The sequence below is a fragment of the Metarhizium acridum genome (assembly GCF_019434415.1).
Source record: "Metarhizium acridum strain ARSEF 324 chromosome Unknown scaffold_555, whole genome shotgun sequence".
NCBI classification, from domain to species: Eukaryota; Fungi; Ascomycota; class Sordariomycetes; order Hypocreales; family Clavicipitaceae; genus Metarhizium; species Metarhizium acridum.
This window is the reverse complement of record NW_027094039.1, coordinates 512,750-527,171: the sequence shown is the minus strand read 5'-3', so window position 1 is coordinate 527,171 and position 14,422 is coordinate 512,750. Positions and strand designations below refer to the sequence as shown.

The window sequence follows — 14,422 nt, the reverse complement described above, 5'->3', positions numbered from 1 at the left end:
AGGTCGATGATGGCCTTGGGGGAAGCATGTCTCAGCGACTAAATGCCTTGGTAGGGATCGCGATGCTCCTACATTCCACGGACATGGCTGCCTCGAACTGTGGCTTGCGTTGGCCGCAGCGGCGTAGCCGGCACTTTTCAAGGGAAAATGGCGAGGCTTTTTACCTTACTTGGTAATGTGTTTGCCGATTCAACACGTCCTTGTCGTCCCTGAGCATACCGCAGTTCGGCAAGGTGAGGTGCAACGACAGTAACGGAAGAGGTCTGGCCGAGCGTTGAAGCAACGAAGAACGTCAAAAGCGGGCCACTTGGAAACCAGGACGGGATTAATGCTGGCTTTTGTATACGAGTACCGGAAAGGCTGTCTCGATATGCGCCTCGAGAGAGGTTCCCCAAACGCCCTTTTTAATTTTAGAAAGACGTTGCATACCACTTGGGTGGTAGAAGCGGAAATAAGAGCCGTGCTTGCTGGTATAAAGGAGGCCCCCCTTTCTCGTCTCCATCTTCGAGCAGTCGTTGGAGAAATCGCCAGTGGAAATTCCATCGAGGTCATCATACTTATATAACAGCCTTCTTTTTTCTTTCTTTCAACAAATCGCCAATATGAAGCTCTTCTATATGGCCACTGTGCTTGCCTCCGCCGCCCTGGCCGTGACCCAGGGTGTGCAGCGCACGCGTGAAGAGTACTCCATGCAGCAAGGAGATGATATCAAGAAGGTCCTCAGGAGACAGACGGCGGGCCAGGTGAGCGCCTTCAGCTGAAGTTGGAATATGCCCCATCCCTGGCCGACTGACTGACTGACGCCCCCTGTGTAGTGTATTGCTATCCCGCAGGAGTGCACCTCCAGCGTCGACAAGGTTGTCAATGGGTTTACCGAGGCCCTGACCTCCGGGAGTCTCGATGTGCTCATTGGCGCTGCTAACGGCCTCCCTGCCGAGCTGACTAGCAGCGGTTGCATGGCGAAGCTTTCTGCGTGTGCCAGTAGCCTGCCCAGCAATCCGAGCAGTCTCCCAAGTGCCGTGCCGAGTGCTGTACCCAGTGCCGTGGCCGGCGTGGCTCCTGGTGGTGTTGGTCGTGGTGGTGTTCCATTGTAAGATGGATGGATGGCTTGGTGGGCGAACAAGTGTGGAAAGTAGGGTTCAGTCAGCTTTGGCCACGGGGGATGGATTGTGTACAAACTTCGTGTGGTGAGAAGAAGTTCCGACTAGACCACGATTACTCCGTACATGAATGGTAGTATTTTGTCGGTACATGGCTCATGCAATCATGATGCGTGAACCGGGATAAGTGAGTGTGTGTTTGGCTCCGACCTTGCTCAGTCTTGCTGCACGCGATGCCTCATAAATGGGACTGCCAAGCCATGGTTCGGGTCTACCGAGTGTGATCTGGCACTCGTCTGCATAGAGTTTGTTCGGCAAGTGGAAGGTGCGGCCCAAAGCCACACCAAGGATGTTTATGTGCGTGTGGTGTAATACATGGGAAGGAGTGCCCCAAATGGAACGAAATCAACCTCCCAAGCCACCGACCGACCCTGGTGCCTTTTTTCCTCCGAACCTTTGGCGATGGGGCCCGTCGACCCGATGGTGGTGCTTGGCGAGTGGGCCCTCCGATTTAGCCTACGCCATCACACAGGGGATCTACTCCGTACACGCTCAAACTTGCGGGGAACCTGGCAACGACAGACGAGACGCACCTTCCTTGGCGACTTGGCATCTTCGCATTTGTGCACCTCCGCACCTCCGCCCCTTTGATCAATATTGACGCACTCGGAGGTGAATATTGTTCATCATTGATTGTTCGCTATTGAATTTCCCCCCTGCCTCGGCCAGACTAGTTCATTCACGTTATCAGCGCGTTTTAGGGGCGACCTGCCGATTGCTCGATGCAGTCTACAGCAGATATATTTGCTCATCATTAAGCATATTCTAAGCATACTATAGTGTGTGCTAGTATATTTTAGTATTACCTAGCACATCATAGTATAACCTAGTATACTCTAGTATAACTTGTTTTTTATTCTTTGGTAGGTATAAATGTCCCTGGTCCCTTGTTGTTCCTCCTCATCCCTTTCCCTTTCATTTCATACTAACCCAAGCCAGGAAAAATGAAAGCTAGCACAGTTATTCAGTTCCTGTTTGCCCTTGGCGGGACAGCTGCTACTGTGAAACCGAATACACGCGATCGTCTGAGAGAATGCCCTGGCTACAGAGCGACGAGAGACGTCCTGATGGGGGACGACTGGTTCCGCTTAGTGGAGATAGATGATGAATCGGCCAGACTGATCGAGTTGGAACTCGCTGGCGAACCGTGCAACGTCTATGGCAAGGATATCCCCAACCTAAGGGTCAAGCACATAGTTGAAACTCGTGAGTATACATAATTTGCTTCATGGTAACAAGCAGAAAACGAGAGTTAACCAGCGCCCATGCAGCCACGCGCCTTCACGTCATAATCTATGATGCAAAACAGGAAGCCTACCAAATTCCCGAATTTGCCTTTCCCCGTACGCGGCCAAACAAAGTGAGGCATCGCAGATCGCCACTCTTGGAATTTGAGTACACGGAATACCCGTTCTCATTCAGAATTGTTCGCACCAAGGACGCAACGATCCTCTTCGACTCCTCTGCGGCAGGGCTGGTCTTTGAGGACCAATATATTCGTCTGCGAACCTCGCTACCCGTGAATCCTAACCTGTACGGCCTTGGGGAACACTCTGATTCCTTCCGGCTAAAGACTAACAACTATACGCGTACGCTGTGGAATGCCGATTCCCCTTCTGTTCCTGCTGGTTGGAATCTCTACGGAAGTCACCCCGTGTACATGGAGCATCGTCAAAAGGGAACCCACGGCGTCTTCTTGCTCAACTCGAACGGCATGGATATCGTAATCGACAGCGATCCCTATAGTGCCTACTTGGAGTACAATGTCCTCGGCGGAGTGCTCGACTTTTACTTCTTTGCTGGAGAATCGCCCATTGACGTGGCCAAGCAGTATTCCGAGGTCTCCAAGCCGCCAGCCTTGGTGCCCTACGCTGCGTTGGGACTTCACCAGTGTCGATGGGGCTACCAAGATGTGTTCAACGTTGCTGAAGTCGTGCACAACTACAGCCAAGCTGGTATTCCTCTTGAAACCATGTGGACGGATATTGACTACATGGATGGCCGGGCTGTTCGTGACTCCCAGGCCCCCCTTTCCGCCATATGCTCGTCTTCTCATTCACACGATGCTAACTTTGCGACAGGCCTTCTCCCTGGACCCTGAGCGGTTTCCCCTGAAAAAAATGCGTCAGCTAGTACAGCATCTCCACTCGAGGAAGCAAAAATTTGTCATGATGCTCGATCCTGGAATTGCTGTCAAGGACTATGGCCCTTACAACAACGGCAAGACGTGGCCAATGTCCTTCCTCGTCAACTCTTCAGGGTTACCCTACGAAGGTGTCGTGTGGCCCGGCCGCACCGTCTACCCGGACTGGTTCGCCCCTGCCATCCAAGAATACTGGAACAAGGAATTCGATACCTTCTTTAACCCTGTAACAGGCGTTGACATTGACTACCTGTGGATAGACATGAACGAGCCGTCCAACTTTTGCGACTTCCCGTGCAACGACATTGAAGACGTAGCTCTGCAGTACCCGCCTCCACCGCCGCCTGTTCGGGCGCCGCCGAGAGAATTACCTGGGTGGCCTTGTGACTTCCAGCCACCAGGCACAAAATGCGACGAAAAGGATATAGAAAAGCCCCTCTCGTCCCGAAAGAAGCCCCGTGCCACCTGGCTCTATTTCCCAGAGCCTATGGTATCTATACCTACGCTCTACTTCGCCACGCAAGAGGCAGTCAAACCAGAGTACAAAGCCTCCTTTCTAGGCTTCGACAATCGTGATCTCATCAACCCCCCCTACACCATCAACAACGCCTGGGGTATGCTGTCGCAAAAGAGCATCAACACGAGCATCTATCACAACAACGGCCTCACTGTCTTTGACACGCACAATCTCTACGGACACATGATGGCTGCTGCCTCACGCAGAGCCCTGATCGCCATGCGTTCTCACAAGCGTCCCTTCATCGTCACACGTTCTACCTTTGCTGGCTCAGGAGCCCTTGCCGCGCACTGGCTGGGTGACAATGACTCTAGCTGGGAGCATTACCGCCTGAGCATTCGGCAAATGCTGCAGTTCAATTCCATCTTCCAGGTGTCCATGGTTGGATCCGACGTCTGCGGCTTCAACAAGGATACTACTGAGGAGCTCTGTGCGCGGTGGGCAATGCTCGGCGCCTTCCAGTCGTTTTACCGTAACCACAATGCCGAGGGACAAATTGACCAGGAGTTCTACCGGTGGACTTCCGTCACCCAGGCGGCGAAGAAGGCGATTGACATTCGGTACAGGCTGCTCGACTACTTCTACACGGCCTTGATGACCCAGAGTTCTGACGGGACGCCGGCTATCAATCCCATGTTCTACATTTACCCCAAGGATGAAAACACTTGGGGCTTGGACATGCAGTACTTCTTTGGGCCTTCATTGCTCGTTGCGCCAGTGCCTGACCAAGGGTCTACGAGTGTGAAAATCTACTTCCCCACCGACGTCTTCTACGACTTCTACACGCACGAGCAATTTTTCGGCGCAGGAAAGTACGCCACGAGAACAAACCAGACCATCACCGATATCCCGCTCTTTATCCGAGGTGGTCAAATCATTCCCATGCGTGCCAGGTCTACCATGACGACGACCGAGCTTCGCCAGCAGGATTTCGAACTGTTGGTTGCTGTCGGCACCAACGGCAGGGCCAAAGGAGTGTTGTATTTGGACGACGGGGAGACTTTGCACAAACCGCCGCATTCGTACATCGAGTTCCGTTATAAGGGCGGCAGGCTTCACAGCAAGATACGATCGATGGATTTCAAGACTGGAGCGAAAATAACAAAGATTACCATTATGGGCGGCAAAAGATGCGGACGTGGGCAGTCGTCCTGCTCGGTCAATCTTCATCACCCGCTTAAAAGAACACTGAATATAAAGATTTAGAACAGCAAGTACTTTAATATACTTGTGATATTTTGGTATGCATTAATATACTCTAGTAAATTGATAACATGGACCGTGATAACGAGGTACTTGACTTGGTTAAATAATTCTTGCCCTCCCACCAGATATTTTGACATACTTCACGCAAACCCCTTTTCTCATGCATATGACCTGAAGTGGCGTCCTGGTTGCATTTGCAGATGTACTTTGATGGAGCCCGACCGCTCCTAATTTCAGGGGCATCGAGTCCCATCGGGATTACGTTTCCAAATGCATACTTCTTGGCCTTTCTTGTAGCTAATAAAAGGCATTGAACCACAAGGCTTCGGCCCCTCCCCTTTTTTCCATATCTTGGATGGATCGACAGCGGCTGGCAAAAGACCCCAGACAACCAACATTGCCGGCACGACTGGGGTACTCGAGCGGCGTAAGCCGGTCTCGCGTAGCCAACACAATTAGGCGGCATCAAGGCTGTTGTCGCCGTTGGGTTTGAAAGAAAAATTTTCCCATACTCCGCAGACATACATACATACGTCTGGGGCTTGCGAGTTTGGTCATTTCCGACAAGTTTCGCCGAGCAGTAATCGTTCGATAATCAAGATCCCGGCGCGAGGTCAAGCCGACATGTGTACAAACTGGCTTTGCGCAAAATGAGCCCATGTTTGCAGATCTCGGGCTTTCGCAGTAAAGACGGAATTTTTTTTTGCCGCTCCCACTCGTGTTAGGTCAGAATGATCCGATAGTTGGAGAACAGAAAAGGGGAGCGGCCGGACCGACGCCGTCTTTTGAAAAGTTCTAGTTCTCCATCGCCAACCATGCGTTAGTATCAGTTTCTAATGTGTCTTTGCATGTCTTGCCCGGCTTCCTACATCTTCTGTAGTTGTGTCTGACCATAGGTGGCGTAATCTGGCTGCCGGTATCAGGGGTTTCCCTACGCCACGTACCGAGTAGCTGGTAAATAATCTGCATAAAGGGGAAAAAGCAACACGGGCAGTTGGAGAAAGTTATGCATTGCGTATGGTATGAGCACAATGGCTCTGATTTATGCTTCGAACATGCAGCATTTTTGTCACCGCCATGGAGAAAAAATATCATCGGTTCCGTCAGTCTCCCCCCCCCCCCCCCCCCCCCCCCCCCCCCCCCTTTTTTTTGGCATGCATATCAGCTAGAAATTTTCTTTGTTCCATCCAGCGGCATCCAGATGGCGGTGCATATCAGTGTGGTGCACCATCCCTCCATGGAAATAAAACACAACGACACCTGAACCAGTCGCGGCAGTTGTGCTGCGTTTATCTCTCATGGATCAATGCCCAACCTGTCGTGTCAAGGACAACGGACCTCCCTGACCATTCAGGTTGGTGAAATTAGCATCAGGCTAAGGCGTCGAGTTTCCTCTATACATTTGCCAGTCGTGGTTGGCTCCCATATTTTCGGGACTCGCCTTCATTTCCTGCGACCACAGTCATGCATGCAGATATATTGAAAATGGAGCATCCTCTTGGGCGTCTTTGGCTTCTCCTGCATAATACCCCCCGCACAGTTCAGTCACACTATGCATATGGGACTGCCAATATGCATGGGATGGATTTTTGTTGCCTTTCCGACCTGTACATCTGTCCCGGGCTGCAATGGTTAACCTCTCGCCAGGGGCCACACCTCGTGTTACAACCTGCATCTCTCAATATTGGTTTACGAAACTAACATGATGAAAGCTCCACAGAGACTGTAAAGCCAGGTCTCGAGGCCTTCCGCCCTCAGCAGCGCCCAACCACCTGTTTATGTCTGGGTTGAACGCCCAAAATCCAGCGTTCAACGTTGCCAGATGCTAGACGGTTGAGGGGCTGGCAAGGAGACCACAACCATGTCCATGCTTAGCTATGAATATCCCTAATTGGATCTCTTGCATGTATTGCCGTCTTCACTTTTTTCTTTTATCTCATCAATGAACAACTCCACTGTCGTCGGTTGTTGTCTCGTCTAGTTATCACATTGCCTTGTAGCCTGATGCTTGTTTTTAGCGGTAGACTGCGGATCACAAGTGGACAGTATAATGGCTTTGTTTTTGCTTTCCATACCGTTCCTCACATATCGCAAATATGTTACATGAAGCCAAAACGGCGTGTATTTGAAAGACTGTGCCAAAGTTACTTCTCGGTAACAAGAATGATCTATGACACTTGTCATGTTTGACTTACCATGTGTTCATGCATAAATCCACAAGACTGGTATCTGCATTGATTTGTCGAATCAAGGAGCTTACCAACTGATCATTGATCCGAGTATGAACGCGATACGCCCTTCGCATGCAAGGTGACGACGTGTTGGATGCATAGGTTCAGCCACGGCGAAGGCAATACCATCAATACATGACTGTCATTCCGCCACGTTGCATACAGCTACACCCATTCTGCGATTTCGCACATTGGCCCGAAGACTCGGGTCTACAGAAATTGGTGTGCTTCCTGCGACCTGCAGACGGGCCATCGAAATGCAACGCATGCCGGGCGCATTGGGCCTGGATTTGTTCATGCTTCTTCAGCTGCACTAGAAAATCCCAAATTCTCGGGTGTGCGCACCAGGTTGTGAGTGACCACTGTGTGGCTGCATATGATGCAACACACCTTGATGGTAAGCCTGTTGTAAATCAGGTTAGAGCTCTCTGCCTTGTGCTTTGCCATGTCAACCCGGGGATTCTTTCAGTTTCTTTCCGTTTTTCAGCCTGTTGTGCTCTCAGAACTCTCCAGGGTGGTCTTTTCATATTTTACGATAACCCCGATATACCGCCTAGAACTGCCCAGCATACTGCATCATGGGGTGAAGGCTCCGTGTTCTTGTGGAAGAAAGGGTCGTCATGGACATTTGTGCGTACAGCCAGGCTGAGGATTCAGTCCGTGCTTGCTGCCGTCTCACTCTCAAGAGCTTTATGTAGGTTAAAGTCCAGGCAAGATGCTGGCCATAGACTACACAAAGCAACAGCTGAGGGCGTTGCTGAGCGGTCAGACCGCAAAGGCTCTCATGCTCTCAAGAATGAAGGAAAAACAGAGAACAATAAGGGCTTTGCGTCTCTACACGCAGATATAAAGTTTCATCCCTAAACAATAAACATGAGCCAAGGGCAACATGGTCTGTCCCTACCTCATCCATATCGCCAGTTTGATTACCAGGTACCTAGTACTTACCTGGTACGTAGAGCATTAAAAGCCGACGGGTCGCTCCTGCTTCTTAGAGAATGGATGGCTAGCAGTCACCCAGTCCCCTCCCCCCCTGTTGTTCATCAATGTTTGACAATGAATCAAACCATGCCACACCCTTGGGCTTGACTGAAGTTAAGGACATGACCGCTTGTTCTTGTATAGCTTCATGTCGCTATGCTTCCCGGCTGCAATCCGACGTATGGCCGACCAGATGCTCTCCGCGTTCCGTTCTCTCAGTACTGTAACCTGGGCTTGCGATATTTGTGCTGCTGGCATTTCGAATCTCAGCCCCAGGCCCTGCTCTTACTCCTGAGGTCAATGCCGGCTTCCCTGACCTGGCAACTTGGAAGTGCCGCTGCATCACCAAGGTCCACTCAACTGCATCCAGTCTTCATCTCTCTCAGTACAACGTACACAGAATGCGGGTAGAAACCGCCCAGCTCCGTTTCTCGCACCAAATATTTAGTCCGGCTTCGCCGCGTGCCCGTTGGACTCAACGTGGGCCATTGCGTTGGACAGAAAACCAAACAATTTCATTCTGGGTTTGAAACATGTCGTATTCTCGCCAGTCGACCGTCGTAGGCAGAAGTCGGGTCAAACAGCAGCATCTTCTAAGCCCACAAGCCCTGGTAACGTTTGAGGGCTAGAAAGCAAATGTTGGGCGAGCCTGCCCACTCGTTGCGGAAGATGAGCGAGTACGGCCGGGCGATTACTCCGCACCCAGTGCTCTCTGCCCTGTTCCTCACACCTCCTGTTGCCCCTTGTCTGAGTTTAATCTCACGGCTCTCTGCCTGTGAGAAATCGCTTCGCTCCCTCTCGGCACAATCGGTCGTTTTATGACTGGAACCCACGTCACGATCAATAGCGTCATCTCTCGGGCCTAGGCCGCCGGGCTCCAGGGCTGCCACGGCCAACCGCAAGTCGCCTCCAATCCCCCATGGGCGTCCGATATGGAAGACTGCGGAAACGACCATATTCAGGGTCAGGGTGGTTTGGATGACGGCGCGGATGTGGCTCTAGAAAGCAGAGTGCAGACAAGGACCCGCCAAGGAGATGACAGGTACGACATCGTTTCCGCGGTCCGTTGCTTTTGATAATTGTGCTGGCTAGACTTTCAAAATGAGTATCAGAGCCTTCTGCATGCATTATTGCGAGGAATAGCGTGTACCGTCTTGATGCCATCACATAAATGGGCCCCCTTTCCTAGACCTTGCCGCGGCAAAGATGTTAGCTTCCACCCCAAGACCAACTACCAGACTCCTCAAAGACTGTTCAACACTCATTTTTGATATTGATTAATTGGTGTCATTTTTACTTTTCTCCTTTTACTGTTAAGCAACTTGGATTTTGTTCCGTGGTTTGCGTTCTTACTGCCCTTGTACCCAAACATGCCACCCAAATCCATTGATTCCACCCAGGCCGATTGGGGATGCGGACCTGAGTAAGTCTACGCTTCAAAGCCCTTGCAATCTAGCAACAGAAAAATGCTTAAACTGTTTAGCTGCTGCATTCTATCTCTCGCCACGAAACAAGAAAGAGAGGCTCTCAGCAGAGAGCGGGTGAACAACATGCTGGAAAATCAAGTCAGCTTCAACATCGATCGAATCCGGCTTGGTGCCAATAAAGCGATCCAAATAAATACCCAGGCTGAACAAGGGGAACCTCACACTTGAGAAAAAAATTCCATACTTGACCCAAGAATAATTAAGCAACCGAAAAGTCTTCAATACTGTGTTGGATTAGGCATGGTTGTTCCTGACGTACATGCATCACCTGGCCGAAGTTTGCTGCTGTTGCAGTTAGTTTCGCCTTGACTCGGCTCCAGAACATTACGCCAGCTGCCTATTTGATATTTCTTTTTATTCGGAGGCTCATCTACGGTATCAGGACGGGCCATTTAAATTTCTTTCAAAAAACAAGGTTGGCAGAAGATGGCAGAAGAGCGTTGGTCGCAAGCAAATCAAGAGACACCCCCTGGCTCTTTACGATTTCCCTCCCCCTTTCCGCTATTCCATTTTGCGTTTCCATTCTTTCCTTTACGTTTTTGGGACACTAAAGATGGTCTCGTTGGTTTCTTTCGTCGATGGCTTACCTGATCGGCCCCTAACTTGGTGGAATTTGCCGACGACGCATCCAAATTTTGGCAAACAGTCCATGGTTTACAATACATCCTTGTTTCTTTTTTTTAGGTGTTCACATTTGATTCGCCGATAAGACAGCCATCATGCCGAAACATGCCCCCTTCGCCATCTGTGTGACGGTTTACTTAGACGCTGAAGGCTGAATATGTCTCGCGGCTGTCGGGCGAGCAGGTGGAGTGCCCGTGAAACGCGGTCTTGTCAGTCGAATCTTCGTACTACGTAATCGTCTCGCGTCGAGGTGCTGTGGAGACTGGGCAAATAGAGATGCGATAATCTCCACCCGTCCGCCCGTCTGCCCGTGCAATTATCCCATGCCACGGTGCCCGAAGTGGCATGTACGCGGAGCGCGGCGCCGAATTTGCCACGAGCTTTCTTCAGCGTCACAGGGCGTCATGACTAAGGCAGCACTCCGTTTGTGCCTTTTATGGTTAATACGTAAATGCAAAGACGTTAGGTTACCGAATTGGGCGACGGCGGTGGATCATCTTGAGCACGCAATCGTGCCCCAGTCTGAGCTTTTCGTAAAGCTGGCGCAACAAAAGTCGCGTGCTCTGCAGCTTTGTCAACCCTTCTTTTCTTCTAGAATCCTGCGAAATTAATCCATCGTCTTCGCATTGACAGCTGGGCTATGAACGCCGCCTTTCTTTTTCCGTTCAGTCTGGATCGAATAAGGTTGTTGCCCTCGGCATGGGACACTGCTAAGTGATCGACACTACTATATACGTACAACAAGCTATTCTGGTCCGTTTTGGTCTGGAGGACATGTCGATTTTGCCGCTTTTGGGCTAAATAAATAATCTGCACCTTCTCTCGTCCCCCCGCAGCTTTTGCGCCTGACACCCTTTACTCTTTGAGAAGCGTTGTCTCGCCCTGTCTTGTGTGGGCGTGCGGGATATTCTCCTTCTCTCTGCCAAGGAGGGAACTGAATCTGTGCCCAAGACGAATCGTTGATATTCGTCATGACGGAGAAACGCTATTCTGGGGCCCCGGGCTCGCCAGTGGTGGTGGGCAAGACGAACAGCCAAGAGGGCGACTCTGATGGCCGCCATGCAAAGCCTCAGCACATCGAAGATGGTACCATGGCCAAAGAGTCGGATCACCTGAAACGTGCCCTTTCCGCTCGCCAGGTGCAAATGATTGCCATTGGCGGCACAATTGGCACGGGCTTGTTCTTGGGCACGGGAAAGTCATTGGCCACTGGTGGTCCGGCGGCGTTGCTGATTTGCTACGCCATCACCGGTGCTATTGTCTTTATTACCATGCTGAGTCTGGGCGAGATGGCGGCCTTTATCCCTATCGCTGGTAGCTTCTGTTCCTTTGCTGGGTAAGACACTCGGGTTTCCATCCATACCGGACTGCAAATAGAACGAGAACGCTGACAAAAATCCTGATACTAGGCGATTCGTCGATGACGCCTTTGGCTTTGCGCTGACGTGGAATTATTGGTTCAACGATGCTGTATCCACGGCCGCGGACCTGGTTTCGCTGCAGCTGGTCTTGGAGTACTGGACGACAAACTTTCCTGGGTGGGCGCTGAGTTTGATTTTCTGGTTTGTTCTAATCGCCGTGAATATAATCACTGTCAGGGCATATGGCGAGGTAAGACATGTCGGACGGTCCTCCGCGTGAAGGAATAAGCATGGCGCTGACTGTTTCATTTCTAGCTCGAGTACTGGCTCAGCCTTCTCAAAGTCATTACCATTATTGTGAGTGCTGGCTCCTTTTTATCGCAACATCGTCTTTCCGAGACTAACATCATCCAAGGTCTTTATTATTATGGGCATCGTCGTTAACTGTGGTGGCAACCGCGATGGCCACTATATTGGTGGTGAGAATTGGCACATCCCTGGTGCTCCCTTTGTCGGCGGCATCGGTGGCTTTGCCTCGGTTTTTGTGACGGCTTCCTTTGCCTGTGAGTGAGACAATGACACTGGCTGTTGAGACCTGCAGCCAAGAGATCTGACCCTGTTTCCAGATGGTGGCACCGAGTCCATTGCCATTACAGCCGGAGAGACCAAGAACCCGACCAAGAACCTGCCGCGCGTTGTAAAGAATGTCTTTTGGCGAATTCTTCTCTTCTAGTGCGTATCCTTGTGACTTTGCCACGTCTTATTACCAGCTAACGTGGTCCATAGTATCCTCTCTGTTCTCCTCATTGGTCTGAATGTGCCATACAACTACCCTAATCTTAGCACCAAGAAGGCCAGCACGTCTCCCTTTACGATTGTCTTCGAAATGACGGGCGCGCACGCTGCTGGAAGCGTCATCAATGCCGTTATCCTCACCTCTGTTTTGTCGGCGGGCAATCACGCCCTCTTTGCTGGAGTGCGATTGCTGTACACGCTTGCCATGGAAGGCCATGCGCCCCGAGTCTTTGGCAAGCTTAACAGAAACCAAGTTCCATGGGTGTCTGTGCTAGCCACAAGCTTAATTGCCGGGCTATGCTTTGGTTCAAGTTTCATTGGCGCTGGCCAACTTTGGACGTGGCTGCAAAAGTGAGTCTCGAATAAAGAGTAATGGGGGGGAAGGAGAAGGGGAAAAAATGAATTTCTCTTCTCTTCTCTTCTCTTCTCGCCTTGGCATTACAAAGTATTGCATAGTCGTTTGCTAACGTACACACAGTCTGGTCGGTGTTTCCAATCAATTGTCTTGGATCGCAATTGGCATGGCCTCGATCCGATTCCGAGCCGGCCTTGAGCGCCAAGGCAAGACGCATCTCCTCCCCTTCAAGAACTGGACGTACCCCTACGGACCCTGGCTGTCCGTTTTTCTCAACAGTTTCCTGGTACTCGTCCAAGGGTGGAGCTGCTTCAGCCCTGAATTTGATGCAGTTAGCTTTGTCAGCTTCTATGTTGAACTGCCCGTCATGTTGGTCATGTACCTGGCCTGGAAACTGGTCAAGAAGACTAAATGGGTTAATTTGGACGACATGGATCTCGTCACCGATGTGCACACAGCTGACGAGGCGGAATCGGAGACGGAGAAAGGGTGGCAGTCCAAGACGAGGAGGATACTCAATTGGATCTTTTGAAATAACAGGTTACAGTGACGCATCCAGGAGTCGTCGGAGGGCCTTTGTTTTTTTGTGTCTCCAGTTATAATTTTTTTTGGTGGTTTGCATGTTCGTTTTGTGGATTGGTCATAGCATAGCGAGTTTTATTGGCATTGCTGCTGAGCGAATGAGATGACATGTACAATTACGGGGAGTACTTGGCAAGGTTAAAATACTATGTTTCGCTTTGAAACAGGTTCTTAAGAATGGATGGATGACAGACATGCAGTGAGGAGGATATCGCAGATTTTCAACAGCCTCGTACGCAATGAGTGCAGTGTTTTACATTTGGATCAGCCATGCCAGCTGTCATTGTCTTGGCGGCAAGGTCAGATTATAATGTTCTGACAAGCGTGATTTTCAATGTAAATGTTGGCACAGTGGGCGAATCAAGGCCGCCAAGACAGAGAGAGATGTGTGGAGAACCGGCCGGGCTCGATTAATTGATAATAGATGCTGTACGGCCGGTGAAGGCGCCTTGGAGGTCAATTTGTCTTGACGGCCGGCTGTTTCTGAAACTTTGACAACATGGAGTTTTGAGAGTTGAGCCTCTGAACCCCGTCGTCGTCTTGAGCGACCAGCACAACCGCCTCGATTGGCTTGTGATGGCAACGTCGAGACTTTGCCTGGCTTGTTACATATTCAAGTGCAACATCCAATGTATGATGAACTATGGGTGAATCGCTGGTTGGTTGATCGGCGTCTAGTTGCAAGCTCAGCGCTGGCCGTGGTTGCGTAAAAAAGGCCTGCCATTCAGCTTCGGGGAGTGGCCGAGACAGCATCACCTTGGAATGGTTCCTTATCTCAGCCACGGATTGAATTCGGGGGTCCAGCTTTCGTAGCTTATTGGTCTTGTCCTACTGCCAATGTGAAGAAGGGGAAGAGGGAAAATTTTTCTTCTTGTGCCCTTCCGCCTTACCAAATTTATTCTGCATGGGTAAACTTGATTAGTGTCGAATGATGCAAGGCAACTAGAAAGATAATCGCCATCAGCCTCAGATTTGCTGCA

The 14,422-nt window shown here is 50.7% G+C and overlaps 3 protein-coding genes across 3 annotated transcripts; all 3 read left to right on the top strand.

Annotated features, from left to right (window-relative positions):
• Nucleotides 1-602: 602 nt before the first annotated feature.
• On the top strand, nt 603-1,094 carry J3458_018852 (uncharacterized protein; the record flags this gene model as incomplete). Its single annotated transcript, XM_007815614.1, has 2 exons — nt 603-743; nt 816-1,094. The coding sequence occupies 2 exons, from the start codon at nt 603-605 to the stop codon at nt 1,092-1,094; spliced, it is 420 nt and encodes a 139-aa protein (XP_007813805.1).
• A 1,010-nt stretch (nt 1,095-2,104) lies between these two features.
• On the top strand, nt 2,105-5,061 carry J3458_018851 (uncharacterized protein; the record flags this gene model as incomplete). The annotated part of the gene is made up of 3 exons (XM_007815615.2): nt 2,105-2,366; nt 2,432-3,168; nt 3,242-5,061. The coding sequence occupies 3 exons, from the start codon at nt 2,105-2,107 to the stop codon at nt 5,024-5,026; spliced, it is 2,784 nt and encodes a 927-aa protein (XP_007813806.2). The 3' UTR covers nt 5,027-5,061.
• Nucleotides 5,062-10,776: 5,715 nt separating this feature from the next.
• ALP1_2 (Basic amino-acid permease) lies at nt 10,777-13,649 on the top strand. The gene is made up of 7 exons (XM_007815616.2): nt 10,777-11,685; nt 11,759-11,960; nt 12,026-12,067; nt 12,126-12,273; nt 12,337-12,442; nt 12,497-12,856; nt 12,984-13,649. The coding sequence occupies exons 1-7, from the start codon at nt 11,321-11,323 to the stop codon at nt 13,390-13,392; spliced, it is 1,632 nt and encodes a 543-aa protein (XP_007813807.2). The 5' UTR covers nt 10,777-11,320; the 3' UTR covers nt 13,393-13,649.
• The last annotated feature ends 773 nt before the right edge of the window (nt 13,650-14,422 follow it).

Bases quoted from the DNA above. Each gene is read 5' to 3' on its own strand.
- ALP1_2 (XM_007815616.2), top strand. From the start codon at position 11,321: ATGACGGAGAAACGCTATTCTGGGGCCCCGGGCTCGCCAGTGGTGGTG. The intron at 12,274-12,336 runs GTGAGTGAGACA...CCCTGTTTCCAG, and splicing joins TGTGACGGCTTCCTTTGCCT to ATGGTGGCACCGAGTCCATT. The intron at 12,857-12,983 runs GTGAGTCTCGAA...ACGTACACACAG, and splicing joins CTTTGGACGTGGCTGCAAAA to TCTGGTCGGTGTTTCCAATC.